The 22,101-nt window shown below is 47.9% G+C and overlaps 1 protein-coding gene across 1 annotated transcript in view; it reads left to right on the forward strand.

The window, feature by feature from the left end:
- Positions 1–21,773, forward strand: part of AGBL4 (AGBL carboxypeptidase 4) — a 999,231-nt gene extending 977,458 nt beyond the window's left edge. The window contains exons 12-13 of the mRNA XM_081087168.1: positions 16,768–16,864; positions 20,145–21,773. Coding sequence (XP_080943294.1) covers positions 16,768–16,864; positions 20,145–20,265 — 218 coding nt within the window. The 3' untranslated portion in view covers positions 20,266–21,773. The remainder of the gene's footprint in view (positions 1–16,767; positions 16,865–20,144) is intronic.
- Positions 21,774–22,101: the final 328 nt, after the last annotated feature.

The raw sequence follows: 22,101 nt of genomic DNA on the forward strand, positions 1-22,101 counted from the left end.
GCTGCCAAATCTGTCTGAGACAAGGGCCTCTGGCTGGGGCTGTGCCGTGCTCGGCATGTTGATGCATCTTGAGAGGCAGGAGGTGGGAGTCAGGCTGGAGGAGGAAAGGAGGGCGGGAGGTCAGGCCCACTGCCCTCAATCTATGCAGATTTTGCCATGAGTCAGTGAAGTGGAGACAGGAGACAGGATATTCACAGAATGCCAAGTCCTGAGGGGGGTGAGGGGGAGCATCAGGAAGCAAGCAGCACTTATCAGTGTATAAAGTACATTCACAGCACATTATCTTCTTGTTTGACCCCACCACAATCTAGGGAGAGGGTATTATTATCTGTATTTTACCAACAAGGCGGGTGCATTCTGTTCTCAAGGGCCCATCCGAAGGCACTGGCAGTCCCAGCTCTCAGTGCAGATACAGTCAGGTGGGCGGCGCCTGCGCATGACACAGTGTGTGGGTGTTGGGACAATACCTTCCCAGGAGCTGGAATTTCTTTCTTCTGATGTCAAGTCCAAATCTGATTGCCCTCCCCTCCCCTCAGAGGATACTTTCTTTGAAAAAACAAAACAAAACAAAAAAACAGCCACTGGATGGAGGAGCTGATAACTGAGATATAACCAACAGATGCATTGTCCACGAATGGGGTGAAAAGAGCAGGGAGGCCTCTGGAGCCAGGCCAACTTGGGTTCAGGTCTTGGCTCTTCTACTTAGTGTTTGTGACCTTGGGCAAGTGACCTAGTCTCTCTGAGTTTCACTTTGCCCATCTGAGACAATGCTGATTCGGATACTTACTCATAGGGTGGTTTATATAGATGGAAACCTGAAATCTCAGGTGTAATAGCATACCTGGAACATGGTAGGTCCTCAATACACGATACCGCCATTATTACGGTTACTAGTCAAGTCATGAATTGGGTGAAGTCTGAGTAATATGTTTCTGGGCCTCAGGAAGGCATGAAGTCAGGGTAGGCTGGAGGTTTTGTGGAATCTTCCAGGAAGGGTTCATTAGATTCTTAAGGAGTGCCTAAGATTCTTAAGTGGCAATCCTCTTCAAAGTGTATTTGGGGTTCTCAGACTCTGTTATCTGTACTCACGTGTATAATTCATAACTTTTTAGCAGGACAAAGTCATTAATGATCAGGCTCAGGGCTCAGTCTATGGCCTAGATCTGTGACTGAGGCCGAGACTCAGTCTGCTACCAGGTTAGATATGTGCTGCTCAGAGATAACATGGGTAAGCACTCCTTAATTCTGGTGTTGAGGAAACATCACAATGAAGAGAACAAATGTACATGGGTTCTCACCATGGGATGTAAGAGCTAGAAAATGCACTAATTTTTATTTTTAATGTGATCTCAGACACCTGACACTCCATCTCTGTGCTTGTTTCTTGTTCTCCCTGCTGTGCCCACTTGGGAATGGTTGTGCAGATCCAATGGCATAATGTGTAAGAAGTGGTTTTGAAAATCAGCCTCCCTGTACTCAAGGAAAGGACGATCTTGGTGAAGGGGAGCAGGAAGAGGAGCTGCCGGGAGTTGGAGGCATGCTGCCCTCAGGACAGAGATCTGGCATAGGGCAGGACCAGGGCTGGAGGAGGACTCAAACCAGTCAGTTGCACATCCATGTATTCAGGGCTATGCAGGGAGCTGGCTCCACCCAGAGGTGCTGGGAACCCAGGAGCCTGAGCCAGAGACTGGCTCCTCTGGCTCTGCCTCTCTCTGCCTGCCTGGCAGGACCAGCTGCAGCCCCGTTGCTGTTCCTGAGGTTAAAGTGCCCTCTCCTGGCCCCCAGGGTGCATGGCTGCCTCTGAGAGTAAAGGTCCTCCTGGAAGAGGACTGGGAGGCTGCCAGTTCCTTTGTCTCAGGGTCTCAGGGCTGGCATCTGGGGGGTGGAGGAGGGGGTGAGCCACCTGTAGGGGAGGAGGAGGGAGGGGGCACATCCCCTGCACCTCTTCCAGGTTTTTCTCCTGGATGGAATCGGAATCTTTACATCTTTCCTCCCCACTTCTCTCTCTCTCTCTCTCTCTCTCTCTCTCTCTCTCTCTCTCTCTCTCTCTCGTTTTTTCCACTTCTTTTTTATGTGTTTATTTTACTCTCATACATATACATATATTTTAGTATGTCCCTTTCTCACCTTCTCCACCTGCTATTTCTGCCTCACCCACCCCTCACCAAAAATTTCATCTCTCCCCTCTTCACCACTTTTTCTTTCTCTTCCTTCCACCTTAGCTACCTTCCTTTCCTGCATTTACACAATCTTGAACAGGCACTGATGGTGAGGATTGAGGGTTAAAGAGATGGTGTGTGCAGGGAGAGCAGGCGGCTGGCTGCCAGGGCGACCTCGCACTCCCTTCCCTGCCCTTCCCTGCTGCCCCACCCTCTCTGTTCTCCTTTCTCCCCCAGTCCTCCCTCCCCTCGCTCCCTCTTCCTCCATCTCCCTCCTCAGACCTCAGTTTAGATCAGATTCAAATACCATTTATTGAGATTTTCAGAGAAATGGGGACTTGCCCTTCACCTGGAAGGAACTGTCTCTCTGGGCTCACTGTCACTCTCTTCACTTCCCCAAGTGGGGCCGAGAGACTTCTTGACAAAGTGCATGATCCAGGCCTGTGAACTGAGCTGAGAGGCAGCCGGAGGGTGTAAGGATGTCAAGGGCAGTCTCTCTTCCCTTGTGTCCTACAGGGAAGGCTTGTGAGAGGAAGGAGTGTCTCCTGAGGCTCCTCATGACATCCTGGGGTGTGTCCCTGGGCCAGTTATTTTGAGTTGTTTGCTCATTCATTTACCATTCATGCTAATTATAACAAAAGCACATGCGCAATAAAGCAACAGAAAGCATCTCCCAGCACTGAGTTCTTAAGGAAGCATCTCACCCTGGCCCCATGCTGGGAAGAGCGACCCCTGATGACAGCAAGGGCACAATCCCAAACATGCTCTAAGCTCACAGCGGTCTAGCTGGCTGCTACAGGAACACAGGCTGCATCTTCCCAGCATCTTTGGGCGATGTCAGAGCTCCAGCTATGGAGAAGCCAGGACAGCCAACCAGTCCAGGCTCAGGCAAGGGCCAGAATTAGGGGTCTTCAAACTGGTGTGTTTCAATGGTTTGGAGTCCAGGTTTTGCAAATCCTGGTTTCAAATCTTAGCTCTGCCATTTCTAAGCCCTGTGCAACGTTGGGCAAGTTGCTTTGCCTCTCGGACCTTAGAGTCAAATAGAGATGATATAGACTTCCCAGAGTTATTATGAAGTTAAATGAAAATGTATTAAGTACTTAACACCCTGACTAGGCCCTAGTTCTGCGTGATCACTTCATGGAGATCCCAGTAGGTCAGAGCTCTGCTGGGTAGGTGGTCAGGAGGCCAGCTGGTTGGGGAACAGACTTCCTGCCAAGATGGAAAACCACCTGCACCACCTCAGAGACACTTTCATCTAGACTGTAACCAGCCTTGGAGTCTGCCCCTCTCACATGCACTAAGGGAAGGCAGGAGAATGCCACTCTCACTTCCCTTCGGCTGAGCACTTGAGTGATGACATGTCTGCGGATGTCTCTGGGACTCAAGGAGTGCACAGCAGTGAAAGCATGGGGACCATGTGAGTCTTGAAACATTGGGAAGCTCTTGAGAGAAGGAAACTATTTACTGATTGCCCACCACGTGCCAGGTAACCAATTAGCTTATCTAATTCCCACGGCAGCCTTATGAAAAAGTCACTAGTTCTGTCCTGCAAGTGAGAAAATGTTGGCTCAAGATGTTAACTCACCTGAGTCACACCACTTCTACGGGGCAGAGCCAGGCTCTCAGCCAGAGCGCTGGCTCCCGCGGCTCCTGCCCTGCCCTGCTCCTGGGTGTGCAGCCAGAAGGAGGTGTCCCCTCCTCATCCCACCACTCCCTGGCTCTTCACAGAGGCCTGGACCACCAAGCCCTGGCAGAACAGACCCCTCTCTCCAAACAGGCTGTTCATACTGTGGCTCCTCTCCCCTGGTGTTCTCCTGAGTGACTCAGATTCTCACCTGACCTCAGTGCCCCCAAGCTGCCTGCCAGGAAGGTCATTGCTGAGGGAAAGTTACTAGGCTCCGCTCAAAGTCAGTTATAGATTCCAGAGCAGGACAAGGAGGAACGGTGACTTCACAAGGGCATGACTAATTCAAAGCATTTTTAATCTTCAAAATGTCAGACTTTATGGTCAGTGGCTGTTCCACAGTGAGCAGTGGCGCTGTGCATATTAAAACACCGGACAGCAGGGATGGAGGCTGGGCGTCTTTCTGAGGGCAAACCTCCACAGGCGTGGCTAGTGCTGCAGGCCAGCTCTGAAGTACCATCTGAAACACCACGTCATGATAGGTGATCGACCAACTATGGTTAGGATGTTCTCCGTAAATGGCACGTGTAGCATGGGTCTCTACTATACCCTGAAAGACAGGCATTTGGTCCCCATTCGGAGTCGGAGTTCAGGGAAGTCATGATGCTCAGGATAACTAGGGGACATGCCCAAGGCCAAGGTCATGCAGATAGGAAGTGTTTCTGCCAGTTCTCAGGCTCAGGTCTGTCAGCCTCCAGAGCGTGCTCTGTTGCTGCCTTTTCCCTTCACAGTTTTAAAGCAACATGGACTCATCCATTCTGGACCCATCAATGCTCTAAAACAGACCGAAACAAGTAATTAAAGCCCTCCATATAAGCTCTCTGTATCCGGAAAGAAGGCCTCAGGAAAAGTCCTTGGGTTCTGGCCTCCAGGAAGTCATAGGCTCCAGGCTGGGATCCAGACCAGCAGACACTTACTGTGTGGCTCAGGGACTTCCTTCCCCTCCCTGATCTTGCATTTTCCTGTCCATAACAGTGTTAGAGGGATTCATGCAACAACAAATATTTACCCAGCACCCACCCTATACCAGCTCGAGAATTTCTCCCACCTATTCATTTCTCAGTGAAGATACAGAATTAAGGAAGAGACTCAGATAGTGGCAGGCACTGCCTGGGTATTTTCCCTAATTTAATCTCTAAACAACCATGTGAAGGGGACAAAATAGGGATTATTGTTCTCATCTGACTGATAAGGACACTTACAATCAGAGAGATAAAGTAACTTTCCCAAGGGCACACAGCTGGTAGATGTGGTTAGAGTCCCGACTAGCACTGTCCGATTCCACTGCCTGCACTGTGAACCACTAAACTGCAATCGAGGGTGGGTTGGGAGGGGTCCTGGATGTTTGCGTGTTATAAAGAGAAAAGAGCAGTCAATGCAAAAAGAAAAAAAAGCAACAAAGAGTTGAGGAACCAAAGACCATTTTTTGAAGACTGCTGTCTTATGAAGGCCTGACTCAGGGTAGATGGTTGAAACAGAGACCCAGTCCTATCTGGCCAGGCAGAATGTCGGGAGAAATGGTGACCACTTGCTGGAACCTGTCTCCTTTTAGAAGCCCAGCTCCACTCACTGTCCAGACTGTGTTTATGTTGGCACTGGGGAGAGGGGTCATTTCTCACTGCTAGCAGGGCCCTCTGCTGGACGGTTATCACTCCGGCCACCCAGTCCTTCCCTGGAGCCCTCCCTTGTTACACTGGAACAGGCCCTGAGGAGAGGGCAGCGATTTCCTGGCTTGCTCCCATCTGTAACCACTGCCTTACCTAGTGGGAGGCATCACCTGCTGTAACCAGGCTTCATTAAAATGCTGATTAACAACAGCTTACCTGGGCCTGGTGTTTGATGGGATTGGACTTGTCACTGTAAATGTTAGTGTTCTTTGCAGCTGTTTACACATAGTTCACACCTCTGTGGGACCCAAAAGGTAGGAGATAGCAGAGGCTGTGAAAATGCCCCTGCATAGGGGAGCCAGATGCAAGGAGATGGCAAGAGACAGAAGAGGGATCTGAGCACTGAGGACCCTGTCAGCCCGGCTGAGCTCCAAGTCCAGATCACAGATGGAGCATCACCCACTGGTGGCTCGTGGCGGCTTCTTCCTGCAGATGGTGGCTTTGGCCAGGAGAATGTTTGCTGGCTGGTGAATTGGTTGGTTGATTGGCTTAACACTGAGTTTGAGGGTCTCTGAGCAAGGCCTGGCTGTCCAATTGGCCACTGCTCCTTCTGTTGTTTCACACCTGTCAGTGCATAGGTGTACAATATGAGCTCCTTTTCTGAAGACATTTGTGTTTGTGACCCTTGTATACCTGATGGGTAAGAGATGAGGTGGTATAAAGAACAGGTTAATAAGCAGGGGAAGTGGGTGAACCAACACATAGACATAGAAAAAGCACAGAGCAAGAGCAGGGATCAGTTAGTATTGCAGGGGTCAGACAGGACGAGGAGGAACTCAGACATATGGAGTCCCCAGGGCCCCCATGTCATCTTGTGTGTTTGGAGTGTGAGTGTGAAGTGGGCAGTGGGAATGATGGGTCAGGAAAAGGCTGCAGAAAAGACAGCAGGAGCCAGAGCCCAGAGGGAGGTCTTGAAATCATGTTTAATGGGTTTGGACTTGATCCAGAGAAAGTATAGAACCCACTAACAAGGGTTTTAAGTGAGGGAGGGACATAGTCATGTCTGTATCTAGAAATGTCACTCTGGCAACTGTGATAAGAAAGGATTGGACAGCAGCAGGGAGAGACCAGTGGCGGTTGCAGTAATCTAGAGATGCAACTAGGAGGTCTGATGGGTCAGAGGCAGTACAAAGGAAGGAGGGAAGACATGGAAGTCATTTCTGAGGTGGACTCAGGAGGAGACCCGTTGGTGTCCGTCCCTGAGGGAGGCAGCAGTAGTCCTGGTTGATCACAGGCCTCGCTGCTAGGCCCGTTGTGTTTACAGGAGAAAGTATGCAGGTGGAGGAGTGTTGACCTCATAGCTGGCCTCCTCAAGAGAAATCAAGGCTCATTGTGAGAGGGAGGAGAAGAGCTTGGTTTGAGGCTCCTAGTCTCTCCTCTGGGACCTCACCACAGCAGCCAAACTGCCAAATTTTACCTTGAACCCCACAGCTAAACCTGATTTTACAGATTAGAACAGTAGGCTTCCCAATGATCAGGTCCTTTCCCAAAGCCACTGGTGATCATAACTGTGTTGTCATATCTTTCTATATTTAAGCAATTTATTTTTCTCAGTGCCTATATGATTGCTGTCTGTTTACCTATCAGTGTATCTCTCTCTCTCTCTCTCTCTCTCTCTCTCTCTCTCTCTCTCTCTCTCCCTCTTTTTCTAATTCGCTCTCCCCACCCTCTTTCTGTCTCTTTCTCTTTCTCTCCAGTTCTGATTAGACAAATGACTCAGGGATGAGGGCAGTCTCTTCCCAGTGGTGAGGCTAATTGATGACTGCTATAGAATTGCCTAAGTGCGGAACTCTGGTCATTAGCAAGAGATGGGTTGCCTTGGTCTACAACTAGGAAACCTTTGAAATCCTGCATCTAAATCGCCATTCTTCTGACTGCTGCTGGTGATGCTAATTAGCCGTGTTAATTGGATGTTTTGATATTTGAAGAGCAAAGCATTCCAATTTCTTTCTCCAGAAAGCCAAAATTAGTAATGAACTTGGCAGCAGCCTTGGCTCTCTTTCCACAGTGGGCACAGCCAAGGATTTGGGGTAGGGGAAGGGATTATTCTGAGGAGTATCTTGCCTGTTCCTTTAGGGAGGGAATTCTTGGTAGCTGGCTGTGGTGAAATCACATGGTGGACATGATGCCCCTTTTGATAATGTCTACTAGACTATGAGCCCATGAAAGGAACTAATCATATCTGATTTATCTCTGTATCTTCAAGACTAAGCATGGTGCCAGGAACACAGTAGGTATTCATAATTGTTGAATGAATAAAGTTGAGGTGGCTAATCTAATACCAAGAAGGGGTAAATGACTTGTTTAACATCACTGAGAAACCTGGTGGCAGAGATGAGTCTGACTCCAGGCCAGAGCTCCTGCAGGCATATTTCTAGACGATATATCTCTGGGCACCAAATCGCAGCTGATTGAGGGTTTTTATATTTCAGTGCATTCAGTGTGATATAGTGTAAGGGCAGGGCTACTTCCAGATCTCTGCCTATAATACTCTGCTCTTTCCCTCAGAAAGCCCAGGGGCAACTGCGCTCAACCTCAAGAAGCTCATTGGCCTTCTGCAATCTCACAAAAGTCACCAATATCCCAGCCCAGATGTCTTCTTTTGGGCAACCATTGCTATTATCAAATATTGAAGGATAACCTATCGTGGCCTGAGGCCTGGGGTATAGAAAAGTAAGTCATATCAAATGCTGTGCTCAAGGACGACAGATTAAGACACAGGCATCCAGTCAGATGCCTCTCAATGTCCATGATGCCCAATGTGTACTGGCTCAAGGAGTTGGTTGAATGATTGAGTGGAGGAACTTGGGGAAATAGGAGTAAAGATACCCATGTCCTGGCCATGTAGCTCAGCACTTGAGCACCAACCTAGGAACCAAGAGGCCACCAGTGTGATTCCTGGTCAGGGCATATGCCCAGGTTACAGGCTTGATCCCCTGTGGGGGGCATGCAGGAGGCAGCTGATCAATGGTGTTTCTCTCTTATTGATGTTTCTATTTCTCTATCCCTCTCCCTTCCTCTCTCTCTAAAAATTCAATAAAAACATATTTTTTAAAGAAAATACCCATGAATCTTATATTACAAGGTAGAAAGCTGCAGGTATCACAAAAGAGGAATGGAGTTCAGAAAAAGAGGAGAGTGGTCCAGGAACAGGTTTCAAAAATATCCTAAAGGAGGTGGTGGTGTCTAGGCTAAGCCTTGAAGGATGACCAGGACTGAGGCCAAGGTGGTGAGAAAGCACAGCATGAACACAAGCACAGGTTCCATCAGCAGTTATACAGCAAATGTCCACTCAGTGTCCACTGTGTGCCAGTGCCAGGGACAGTGAGGGGCCGTTGGGATACTGAGCTGCCCTCCCAGATAGGAAAGAGGCAGAAAGGAGGGTGTGTGTGTGTGTGTGTGTGTGTGTGTATTGGGGTAAATGGGGGAGGACAGCTATAGGGTTAAGGGGAGGGGTCAGGAGGAGACTATCAGGTTTGTTAGGCCGTGTCCAGAATATTCAAGGATCTAAGCTCTTAGATCACGGGGGGACTTTCTTCTCTCCCCGCTATAAAAGCTGTTTGATGTGGAGAGAAGGAGAACGAACAGTGCTTTCCTATAACGTTCTTATTTAATCTTCTCAACCACTTTGAAGTAGGTCTGTGTACCCTGGTTTTACAAATAAGAAGGCCAAGTTTAAGCAACTTTAGTGGTGGAATCTTTGTGACTCAAAAGTCCTTGATTTTTTAATATTACACCATGCTGACCAGACAGCGTGCACCTCTACAGCCTGTCCCCTGGTTGCATGTGTGTGGTGTGTGTGTGTGTGTATATGTGTGTGTGTGTATGAGTGCATGCACACATACATATGCCTGCTCACATTGGCCTGCATACAGGTACCAACTGGGGGCTAAACGAGATGCTGATTACTTCCATCCAATTAATGCTCTGTTCATTTTTGCTGTCTCCTTGTGATTAGAATTAATTGCTGCTGATTACAGTGTGTGGAAGAGAAGGACGGTCATCAGCAGTTCCACTTGGAGGATAAAAACATTATAATGCAGAACAAAACTGGTTCCTGAGGACCCAAATTAAGAAATTCCCTCTGTTGGGGAAAGATTAGGCATTCTGTGACCAAAATCAATATCCTATGACCCTGTCCAGGCAGAGGAGAATCTGTCCCTGTTCTGTTCCTCAGTAAAGAAAAAGAAGTGAGGCAATATATTTATTTTGAAAGCGGGCTGTGTGTAGTTACTGTGTGCCTTTGCAAATCTCTCCCTCATCTGTAAAATTAGGACATTTCAATTCCTCGGGTTGCAAGTGACAGAAAAACCAACTCAAACTGACTTAAGCAAAAGGGGGATTAACTAGCTGACATAATTTTAAAGTCCAAACGAATACTGGTGATAGGCATGCCCGGATCAAGACAATCAAACTGTGTCATCAGGACTTGGTCTCTAGCTGCCTCCTGAGTTCTGGCTCCTTTCTCCGACAGGCTCTTCCCTACCCAACCCCAGGGAAGAAAAAAGGCAGCCAGGAGCCCCTGGTGGATGGATATCCCACCCTCCAGACAAGTCCCAGCACCAAAGTCTCATTGGGCTCTGGCTGTACCCAACTACTCCCTGTGGCAAGGAGAATTCAGTGCTCTGATTGGCCAGGATAAGGTCCACTCTATCCCCACCCAGAGTCTGGGTGGGGCCAGCTCCTCCTGAGCCACAGGGACTGGGATTGGGGTTCACTATGAGAAAATGGAAGTGTTGGGAAAGGGGAATAGATTCAGAACGGAAAACAAAGCAAAACAGGTGTCCACTGTTGGTCCCTTCCTGCTCAGATATTTTAGGACCCTCTAGGCACTGGTGCTCAGTCAAGTTCAGCATGAAAAATATGAAGGTCAGCAAAGTGCAGGGAGTTCCTGGATTCGGGACGTGAGGTTAAAGGTGAAAGAGAAGGTAGTATCTATTTTTGAGCATCTGCTTTATGTCAGGGCCCATCCTTGGTGCTGGCACAGTGCACTCAGAGCCAATTTCCAGAGCCCAGGCCAATCTGTGGGAAAAGGGGGGCACTGCTGGGAAACTGCTAGAACCTGGAGTGGATGGGGGGCGGGGAGAGGGGGGCGGGAAGCCACAAGGAGATGGCATTGTTAGAGCGGGAGGGGGAAGTGCATTCCCTCTCCAGGAGAAATGAGTCTGAGGTAGATAGGCGGGCTACAGGTACCAGCAATCTGGGGCAGGTGCTCAGGGAGAGGCATCTGACAGATGGAGGTTTAGGGGATAGACTAGCGTCCTGTGAGGTCAGTGCAGCCTGTGAGGTCAGGTCCTTTCGCCCTTGCCTGTGTCCAAGGATCCATTCAGGGATTACTTTTCCCAGGTGGGAAGCTAAGACGCCTCTCAGTCAAGCTCTCAGCCACCTCTCCCATTTCACCTGCTCCCCCTTCCACCAGATACTGTGCATCCACTAGACACTGCTCCCCCGCCCCACCCTCTCCACCTCCCCCTCCCCCCTGCCCAGGGAATGTTTGGAAATGTCTGTAGACATTTTTGGTTGTCACACGAGGTGGGTGGTTCTGCTGGCATCTAGTGGAAGAAGCCAGGATGCTGCTAAACATCCTCCAATGTCAGTAGTGTCTGGACTATGAACATCTTGAGGGCAGGGCTAACCTGGGTTTTTTTCCACTCTATATACCCAGTGTATATACTCTATATACCTATCACATGGCCTAACACATAGGAAGTGTTTGATAGTGTCTGTTGAATGAATGAGTAACAAATAATGAATGAATGACAACAACCTGCCTAATGTGGTCGGGAGTCTAAAACTCCCCAAGGTCATCCCATCCAGACGCAGGCATGTTATGCCTGAGGTCAGGTCTCTATCTGTTCTAGCCCAGCAGCCCCAACCTGATTTCTCTTTCAAAGATCCCACCAGAGTGGTAGGCACCGCCTTCATGCCTGATAAAGCTGCCCATCATCGGCGTGGTTGGAAAAGCTATGCCCTGCTCCAGGGAAATACTTCTGGGGAAGAGTAGAGTGAGAGTGAGAGCAGGAGAGAGGGAGAGGGAAAGGAGGGAATTAGAACTAGAGATCATTTAGGTCAACCACAGCCAATTTTACAGGAGTGGAAACTGAGGCATGCAGGATGGAAGGGACCTGCAAGGGCTTATCCCTGAGCATCCAGGACACAGGATTTTAAAAACAATTTCTTCATCTCCCCTCCCTCTTTCTCTCTATCCCTCTTTTTCTCCCTTCTTCCCTTATCTTGTTCCCCCCCCCCTCGCCCCCTGCCCAGTTGATTTATTTGTTCTCTCTGTGCCCTCTGTTCATAATCCTAACATGTGCTAAATGGCGCTGGAAATAAGTTTGAATAACTGACATACCCTTGTCCTTGAAGAGGTCAGGTTTTGTTGGAAATGACAGGTTCATAAATAATAATGATAATAAAAGAGCTACTGCTCGCCAGCATTGTGCTTTGGATACATCATTTCTGACCAACACAATTTCTGTGAGGTAGGTAACATTATCCATTTCAGAGATGAAAACACTGAGGCTCAGAGAAGATAAGTAGCTTGTCCAGAGTCACACAGCTAAGTGTGCAGGCCTTGATCATGCTCACCGCCATGAACATGTATGCACTCATTTCTGGGCTCCTTTCCGAAAGCATCTCCCCCTTTTGAACTACATGTCATGTGCCAAAGAGGAGGTGTCCTCCTGTCAGTCTGTCTCTCACTTCCTCTGTCTGTCCTCTCTGCCTCTCTCGCTGTTGCTGTCTCTATCTTAGCTTGCTGCAGCTCATTTACTGTCTCTCCTCTGTCCCCGAGTTTCTCTGCTTATTTTTCTTTTCCCTTTCTGTCTCCTCCTCTGCCTTTCTTTCTCTCCTCCTCTCTCTCCCTCTCCCCCTGTCTGCACTTGTATCTTCTCTCTCACTGCAGTTTGATTCTGTTACTCCCTTCCTATGTTTATCTCTGCCTCTCACTCCATTTCTCTCCAGTTTTCAAGTCTAAGTTTCTCTCAGCCCTTCTGATTATTTTTCTCTCCTTATCTTTCTGCTGCACCCTGATCACTCTCTCTTTGTGTCTTCCTGTCTGTTTGCATCTCTTTCTCTTTTGGTCCCTGTCTCACTTGGTGTCTCTCTTTCTCTCTCTCTCTCTCTCTCTCTCTCTCTCTCTCTCTCTCCTCTCCCCTCTCCCCTCTCCCCTCTCCCCTCTCCCCTCTCCCCTCTCCCCTCTCCCCTCTCCCCTCTCCCCTCTCCCCTCTCCCCTCTCCCCTCTCCCCTCTCCCCTCTCTCCTCTCTCCTCTCTCCACACCTCGAGGGCATCTCAGGACTTGCCTACAACTGCAAAGGACTCCACAACTCCATCTGCAGCCTCCACACCACACTCGAGGGAAAGATTCATCTGTTTCATCATGCACCTGTCCGACACTGTGGGAGGATGAGTGAGGGAGGCAGAGACAAAAGCTATTTCACTGCTGCATTGTTCTTCAGGCCTAGAGGCTCCTACACAGGTGCCTCTTAATATTCCAGCAGTGCCGTCAGCCTTACCAAAGAGAAATCACTTTTTCTCGGCCTACCCCTCTGCAGAGCTAATCAATCTCCTTTAATGATGATCATCTGTTGCTGGCATGGGGAGGAATGTGAACAGAGAAAGAATTCTAGGTGGGGGTCTCCAAACAGGGAGCAGGTAGGAGTTAAATTTTTTTTATATGGAGCCAGGATGATGGCAAGGAAAGACCTACATGAGGACAGAGACTATGTCCGTTTTTCTCTTCATGTATCCCAGCTCTTAGAACCTTGTCTGACGTGTAGAAGACACTTAATAAATATATGAATGAATTAATGAATCGAGCAAATAAATGAATGAATGAATGGACTTCAGTTTTCCTTGTGCCAATACTTGATGTATTTCAGTGCACAGGTCAGTTTTGATTTCTCATCTGCAAAACGGGGATGATAACCAGGTCTGCCCACAGCACCCACCATGGGAGAGAGGACAGTCCCAGCAGAGCCTCCTGCTTCCCTCGTTCAAGGGTCCTGATCCCGCCTGACGTCCTTGCCTGACATCTGCAAAGAGCAGATCAGGAGCTACCTGAGAATCCGAGGAGGCTGACATTTCCAGCTCACAGACCATCCTGAGATTTTTGTTGGCCATGAAGAGTTGGGAGTTTTCACCCCGATTTTTTTCTGGCTTAATTCTGCAATATATTGAAAGGTTCCCAGCCAAAAGAGTTATTGCCTTCTCTTTGCCTGGATCTTAAATCTTTGTTGAAAGACAGCTTGTTTTAATTGAAAGTATTCAATCACTCTCTCCCTATCTTCCACTCACATCCCATTTTTCGACTCAGATGGGGCCATTGCAGTAAATCATCTGGAGTGAGGTCCTCAGGAGTTGAGGGAATGTAATGTGGCTGGAGAGGGGAAAAGGGCTGTCCCAGACAGCTCCCACCTTCAAAACACTGTCCTTTAAACAGAGCTTGTCGAAAATGACCAGCGCCCCACAGAGGGACGTTTTGCTGGAGCAGCCCAGCTCCTTTCCTTGTGGAGCTCAAGAGTACTGATTTACACAGTGTCCTCCAGGGTGGCTTCAGGTCTGTCTGCCACTGCGGGCTGGGGAGGCAGGGTCAGGCTTCCTCTTCCCCATGCATTTTTTCATTCAGTCAACACCCATGTGTTAGTCACACACTTCATCACAACAGTCTTGTGAGGCAGGCATCACTGTTTCCCTTTACAGATGAGGAAACTGAGGCTCAGGAGATTGGCTCGCTTATGTGAGGTCCCACAGAGCTCTAGTTCCCCCAGACTTAGTTTTTAAAACAAAAGCTATTCTCTCATATTGTCTGTGTCTCAGAAATTTTGGAAGGGCTCAACTGAGTGGTTCCAGCTTGGAGTCTTTGGTGGAACTGCATTAGACAATGTCTGGAGCTGGAAGAGCAGAGTGCTGCAGGAGCTAGGATTTCTCTCTATCATTGTCTCTCACATAGCCTCAGGGCCTCTCCCTGCAGCTGCCCAGGCGATTGGGCTTCCTCACAGCATGGCAGCCTCAGGACTGCTTGCATGGCAGTTCAGGACCCCAGCTGAATTCTTCCAGTAAGCAAGGGGTAAGCTACATCACCTTTGATGACCTTGCCTCAGAAGTCCCAGTGTCTACCATTTGTTTTGATTACAAATGAGTCACAAGCCCACCCAGATTCAAGGGGAGGGGACAAAGACCATATCTCTCAGTGGAAGGAGTGTCAAGGTTATAGCATAGAATAGCATGTGAGATGGAGCTACTGTTACAGACGTCTTTGGGAAATACAATCTGCCATACACAGTACATAATAGAGCCAGGATTTGGATTAGATACATCTAATTCCAAAACGTCTGCTGCAACTCTTCTACCCAGTCCTCAGTCCTTGGGGACCTCTCTTTCTCGCTGAGCCCCTGTAGCTCTTACTGTTGGCACACGCAAGCATGATTTGCTTTCCTTAAGCTTCCAGCAGCTCTGTGGGCCCTGGCCGTGAGGCTGCCTTCAGGGTCTGCTGGTTAGAGAGGCCATGCCAGCTTGTGAACTTTTTAAAGAAGGGCACAGAGAAGGTCGGTCAGATCCAGAAGAGGAAAGCAGGTGGCAGCCCCAGAGCACAGCGGGCGTGCGGCAAAGCGCCTGTCATAAACAGCTCATCCTGTGTTTTTCCTTCTCCCACCAGGCACTGGCCTGGGATGACTCAGCCCTTGACAGGAAAGGTGCTTTCAAGTTGGGAAAGAGCCCAGGGTTGTGGAAAGCTTACAGTTCTGCAGTCAGACACTCCTGATTTTAGTCCTGACTCTAGCATTGCTGGGTATGTGGCCTTGGACAAGTTCCTTCACCTCCCAGAAAATGCTTTCCTCACTGGGTTGCTTTGATCAAAATGCATATGTAAACAAAGTACCCAGTGCAGTGCCAGGCACATGCCAGGTGCTCCAAAAATGCCAGTGTTCATGTTCTGGGTCTTGCCCAACCCCAACTCCGGGACTTTTTGAAGAAGATGGAACAAATTCACTCGACCCTTCTGCAATGGCTAGTCTAGCTCCAAGGCCTTGAATGGCACAGTGGCCGAGAATTCTCCTTGAAATGACAACTACACTAAACTGTCAGAAGGCTGAGAATGAGTCGGCCCTATAAGGCTTGTGGAGGGAGGGAGAGTGGTATAGAAAGACAGAATAGTGTAGGCAGAGACCTGGAGGGGGAAAAGTTCAGTATTGCTACAGTGTGAAGGGCAAGGAAGAGGGTAGATGTGGGGAGGTAGCAAGCATAAGCCAAGAAAATAATCAGGGACCCAATTATGAAGGACCTTGTAAATGAAGTTCCAAAATTTGAAATTTAAAGGCAACTGGGTGCCACTGAACGGTTTTACTCAATTGGGTGACATGATCAAGTCTGTGTTTTAGAACAGCCCCCCTGGCTACATTGTAGAAAGGGGGTGGAGACAGGCAGTCAGGACAGGGCAACAATAAGCCAGGGAAAAGACCGTACTGGCCTTGTCTAGGGGCAAAGCAGGGGACTGGAGACAAGAGACAAACTCAAGAAATAGGAGGTCTCATGGAGAAGAATTGGTGGCAGTTTGGATGTTCTGAGCTAAGGGGCATGAGCTAGGTAATAAGTGCTTTGAGTGAAGTCAGTTCAGAAGCCATGGAAGTATGGGGCAAGGGGAGAGAAGTGTCATGGAAGGTTTTGCTAAAGAGATATCACCCAATTGGAGACTTGATAGGTATAAATTAGTGAAGGAAAGAGGGAGGAACTTCAGGAAGAGGAAACAGCTCATGTGAAGGCCCAGCACTGTGAGATATAATGCAGAGAGCAGATACTCTGTGGAGCTGAATAGATGATTGCTGTACTGATTTATACTAAGGTGTTAATGGCCACTGTGGTCCCCAGGGAGTTTGTGTTTTAACATAGCTCTGAAGATTTATTATTGGCAGCATGGGGACACTATGCAGGATGAGAAGATTTTACCATTGTTGCTGGGATTACCAAAAAAGAAGACAGATCCCTGAGGGTCAGGCGGGCCCTGCGCTACATACAACAAAGAGGATCGTCCTCTTGGGTCTTATGATCGGCTTCCTAATAGACCTGAAGCTAGACCACAGAAGCCCAGTTATTCCCAAGAGGTGTTGTGCAGATTGAAAAGATAGTCCCTGCAAAAAGCATTGAGTAGTGAGTGATACAACTGTTTTTATTATTGTAATCCTTTGTTATACTCGTCCTCTTCTCACTCCGTGTCAGTCTCTTTTCCAAGTTGCTCCTTAATAATACACCAACTTGCAGATATGAAGCTGGGACGGAACGTGGCCAGAACGTTTTTGGATTATTATCGGCTGGACCCCATGGTTGAGAAAATGGCGATTCCCATGCCAAGGCTGCGGTAAGTGGCTGAGCAGAGCAGTGTGGTCTGGAGTCCTGCTTTGTGGGCTTCACATTCAGGGGCAACTTCCCTTAGCCTCTCTCCACCCTGTTTCCCATCTGTGGCACGGGGAAGAAATCCCAGCCCTGCCACAGAGTGTATGGGAAAGAAGAGCTTAACAGAGTATTTCTTGAGTATAAAGTATCAATATGGGGTCGGACAGTGAGGGGTGGTCACATCTCATGGGAGTGTACAGGGATGGGGCTTCCTGGGAGCCAAGTGCAGTCATAATTCTAAGTTAGTCTGGTGATACCATATGCTACTTCATCTGATAGCTCATCCTCAGAGATTCCTATGTCATCTAGGCTCCTAAAGTGTCTTATCCTTCCATTTCCTCATCCATAAACTGGGACAGTAGCACTCAGTTGGAAGTTTATCATACATATGTCCCTTTGGTGCATGCTAGTCCCCTTCCCTCAAGACACAAAGGTTCAGGGCTGGAGGGGACACACCCCTGAGAAGGTTTGGCTCAGGCGCTCTGCTGGAGCAACTTCTTAAGCCAGTGAGGAGATACATCAGGAGATGAGTATTCTTCCTGAGGACTAAACAAGAGCGCCAAGCACTGGGTGTTCCCACACCTGCTGGAGGTGAGCCCAGTGAGCATTTGGGGATCTGGATTGTGCAGCCCCTGCCCTGCCCCTTGGCTTAATTTCCTACTTCCCTTGTGGTCCAGCCTCCTTGAAGGACATGGAGATGTATAACTTACTGCTCCTGCCAGACCAGTCTTCCCACAGTCCTTGCTCATGACTTTGACTATGTGCTTGCTGCCTCAGGGCCTTTGCACCTTCCTCCTTACCTAATTATTAACAACAACAACAAAAAACCCTATAGCAGTCATTGTTATTTATTGAGTGAATTGCTGTCCCTGATCCTATTTATTTATTCCTTGTAGATGTTATATGCTCCATATTACAAATGAGAGAAAGAGATCTCGGAAAGGTGAAGAGAATTGCCTGAGGTCAAAGAATTTTTGTCAGAGCCAGGATCTGATCCTAGACTTTTATGATTCTAAAGCTAGACTGAGGTCCAGCTAAGTTCCAGCTGGAAAGTGAGGGTTCAAATTCTCTCAGGCTCATTGTAGCTGTGGGACCTCTTAAAACCTTTGTCTACTTATCAATAAAGTTGGGGTAATAATAATGACCTCTTAAGATGGTTTTAAAGATTAGATACAAGCTTGGTACAGTGCCTAGCAGCCAATAGATGGTCAACAAATGCTTCCATCTCCTCTGGTTTCTAGTTTGCAGTCCCAGATTTCCAACAGGCTCTTCATAGCCTAGGGCACGATCCTGGCCTTCTCTGGTTGAGTTGGATGATTTCTCAGGGCCCCAGTTAAACCATGTTGTGAGTCACTATCTTTGAGCCCCAGCTGCATGACAATGTACTCTGACTCATAGTCAGTCTCAGATTATTCACCAGTCATGGGGCTCTTTGTGCCCCCCCCATCCTGGGGGAGGATTACATTTATTTCTTCTCTGTGCTCCCACAGTGTCTAGACTGTACTGAGTGTGCATTTTTGTATACATTCATTCGTTCACTTAGTCATCCACTTAGGAAAACAACACTTTATGCAAGGACCCTGGGGAAAGGATGAAGCTGAATGTATAAATGATTAAGGTATGACCCTGTCTTGGAGGGGCTCACCTCTCGAGAAAAGTACTCAGTTCTTTTTAGAAGTCATTCTTGACTGGTTAAAGTTCTTAAAATTTTAAAGCTTTATAAAACTCAAAAGAACTCTTAGAATCTCATTTTCTTCAAGTTAATTTGGGGGTTCTCTCTCTCAGGTCCTCTCTCAGCCTGAATGAAATTATTTTGATCCTTTACCACTTTTTTCTTGCATGTTGCATTGTGCCAGACTAATGGAATGGGGCTGACAGTCGGGGACTTTAGCAATCATCCAGGACCCCTCCTCACAATACGGATGAAGACATAGATGGTCAGATGCACGATGTCCCTTTTGTGTGCTGCCTCCTATTGTCTTTACCTTACTCCTCAGTCATCAACAATGAAGGAAATGGCTCTTCCAAGGTCAGAGCGTAGGGGACTACAGGAAGTCACTTCCTCAGTTCTAATCCAGACAGAATAAGAGATTGCCCTCTTCATGCCATTTACCACTTCCTGCCATGCATTATAGTTCTTTATTATTCTGTGTAGTTATTTTGTTCAGTTTTCTCCTTTACTAAACTTATGCAGCCTGAGAACAGCATCAATGACTGATTCATTTTGGGACCATACCTAGTACCCAGCACCCTGCCTTTGTAAATTACAATTGGCAAGGAATGATACTAGGTGCGTTTACTCATGTTATTTTATCTAAAGTCATGATGCCCCTACAGGGTTGGACTATTTTATCCCCATTTTACAAATAAAGCTCAGAGAAGTTAAATAACTTTACAAGGTTACACCTCTCATATACAGCTGTCCTAGGAATTCAGTTGAGTTCTTTCTGGCTCTGAAGCCCACTCTTTCCACTGGGAATCAATCTTAGTCCAAAGCATGAATGAATGGCACACCAACTTATCAGTCACAACATAAGGCCCTGCGTGAGGGAAAATGAAAAAGTGAATACAACTTGGTCCCTGACAACAAGGAGCCCATAGTCTAGTGTGTGAGCCAACCAGACAGTGTATGGTTACTGAAAAGTGGTGTTAAGGATATTGCATTGAGTGCTGCCTGCTGGCTACTGGCTGCTGTGACACAGTGATGAACCAGACACATCTCTGACTTATAAAAGCCCCCAGACTGTGGGGAGACAGACCCATCCTGAAATTCCATAATTGGGCTGTACTGAGAAATATAAAGAGGGCTGTGGAGCCCAGATGCTTGTGAAGGGAATGGGTCCTAGGCTCTCTCAAGCCATAAGCCTTCTATGTGTCCACCCCCATCTTATCGTGAATGGGTAGAATGAGGTAGAATCAAGGTGGAAACATGGAAGAGTTGAGCTATAAGAAGTTAGGTTTCTTCCAGAACCAGAATGATGTAATATATCCATCCATCCACCTATCCATCCATCCATCCATCCATCCATCCATCCATCCATTCATCCATCCATCCAACCACTATTCATGGAACCACTGTGCTTGCTTTGAACCAGGCCCTGAGGTGGGTTCCCAGGACAAGACAAGGCCACTGTTCCTAGGCGGTCCCAATCCAGTGGGGGAGATAGACATGCACACAAATGATTTCATACAGTGTGTATATGTGCTTTCCTTCTTCTCTCTTTCTGTCATCTCCCCCTTTGCAGGAAAGAAAGACCCCCTCCCTACAAGTACCCACTCCGGCGGGGCCCGACCAGCAGCTATCCCATCAGCAAAGGGGACAAGAAGAGCTCAGTGAACCACAAAGACCCTTCAGACTCGTTTTAAGGACATGAAGTCCTGGGAGGTCTTGTGGAGCATGCATTTTCTGCTGGGGCATAACATTAATCACCTTCTAGTTTCCAAGAGAAGGGCTGTGGGATAAGGAATAAGCTAGTGAAGAGGAAGGGAGGAAAATGAGAAATTTCATCATTGATTTTCCCTTTTACCAATGGAAAATCAATTGTAAGGCTTCAGCTTACAGCTCAGGAACAAAATAGGAGATGCAAACCAGGCGAGTACAGATGCCCTTTCCCACCACATAGAGATGCTCACGGGAAGAGGAAAACCTGCACATCCCTTTGAGAGGTTGGTCAGAAGTCCGTGCTCTCCAGCCCTTTCCCTGTTGAAGTTGTACAGTTACTATAGATGGTTACCTTTTATTTATTTTTATTTTTAATATATTTTATTGATTTTTTACAGAGAGGAAGGGAGAGGGATAGAGAGTTAGAAACATCGATGAGAGAGAAACATCAATCAGCTGCCTCCTGCACATTCCCTTCTGGGGATGTACCCACAACTAAGGTACATGCCCTTGACCGGAATTGAACCTGGGACCCTTGAGTCCATAGGCTGATGCTCTACCCACTGAGCCAAACTGGTTAGGGCCAGATGGTTACCTTTTAAAATAAGCTCTGGTTGTTTATAGTTTTAGAAAAGCTGTGCCCATATCTGCTGATCCAAAGCAACATCAACAACACATGCAACCCAGAGACACCTGCACTGCTGGGAACAATGGGACAGAGTTTTCGAAATTACAGTGGTCTCAGACGTTCGGTCACTTTATGCATGAGTTGCGTGCTCCCTGACTCCCCCAAATCCCAGCATTTAACGTCAGAAAACTATTCCAAGAGCTATTTCCCAATGGCCTGGGTGGTTTCATTGAGAATTTAGCTCCAAAGACAAAAAAAGTATTGATCACTCAATCTCCAGATTCTGGTGTCACAGAGCCAGCCTGGCCACCGAAGAGGCAGGCATTGATAGTCTGACAGGGGGGAAGGCTGATGGCCAGGTAGGGGAGATACAAAAGACAAAAAGATGCGCTCCCAGGCAGGTGGGGATGATAAAATAAAACAACAGCAGCAGCAATTCCCAAGGTGGGGCAAGCTTAATGTTGTGCATTTTTCTAAAGAGTCAAGTGCCTTTGTATGATGAATGGGTCCAGGAGAGTCTGCTCCCTCCCCTGTCGGGAAGCAGCAGGCTGAGTCACCGCGACAGCCTGCTAATTAAAGTGACCTCCTGGAAATGAGGATTAGGAGGTAGGGAGAGGAAGGCAGGCTCCAGGGAGATAGGGCCTTTAGCACAAAGCTCCAGTGAAGCATTTTTTTGCTTTGGGTTGAAGATTTTCTAAGTTTGATGCAAAAACGAAGAGCAAAGCGTGTTCTCCCTTTGCTTATTGGTTTTCAGAAATTATAACAAAGAACCATATGTTCGCTGGCTACAAATGTTGTGTTGTGTATACAGCTTCTCCCCAGGGTGCTTGTTGCCCAGAGGAACACAAATAAAGTGGTCGATGCAGCTCTTCTGTCCCCCTGAGTGTTCTTGGCACCTTTCCCTTTAGGTCTCTCACTCCTTTGAGATCCAACCAGCCAACCTCACTAAGTTGTCAGGGACTCTATAACCAAGATAGGAAGAACGGTTGAAACTTAACTTTCCTGGCAGTTGCCATGTCAGAGTCCTGGGGATTTAGTTGACTGCAACCAGCTCAACATGAGGCAATAGGGTGGCAGGCCTTTCGGAAAGGATAGCTTCTCTTGAGGCAGCATAAATAGAGGCAGATTGCATAAAGTAACGGAGGTGATAGTCCAGATCTATTTTTCCCTGGTCAGACTGTTTCTATATGTT

This window comes from Myotis nattereri, assembly GCF_964212035.1.
Source record: "Myotis nattereri genome assembly, chromosome: 3".
Taxonomy (NCBI): domain Eukaryota; kingdom Metazoa; phylum Chordata; class Mammalia; order Chiroptera; family Vespertilionidae; genus Myotis; species Myotis nattereri.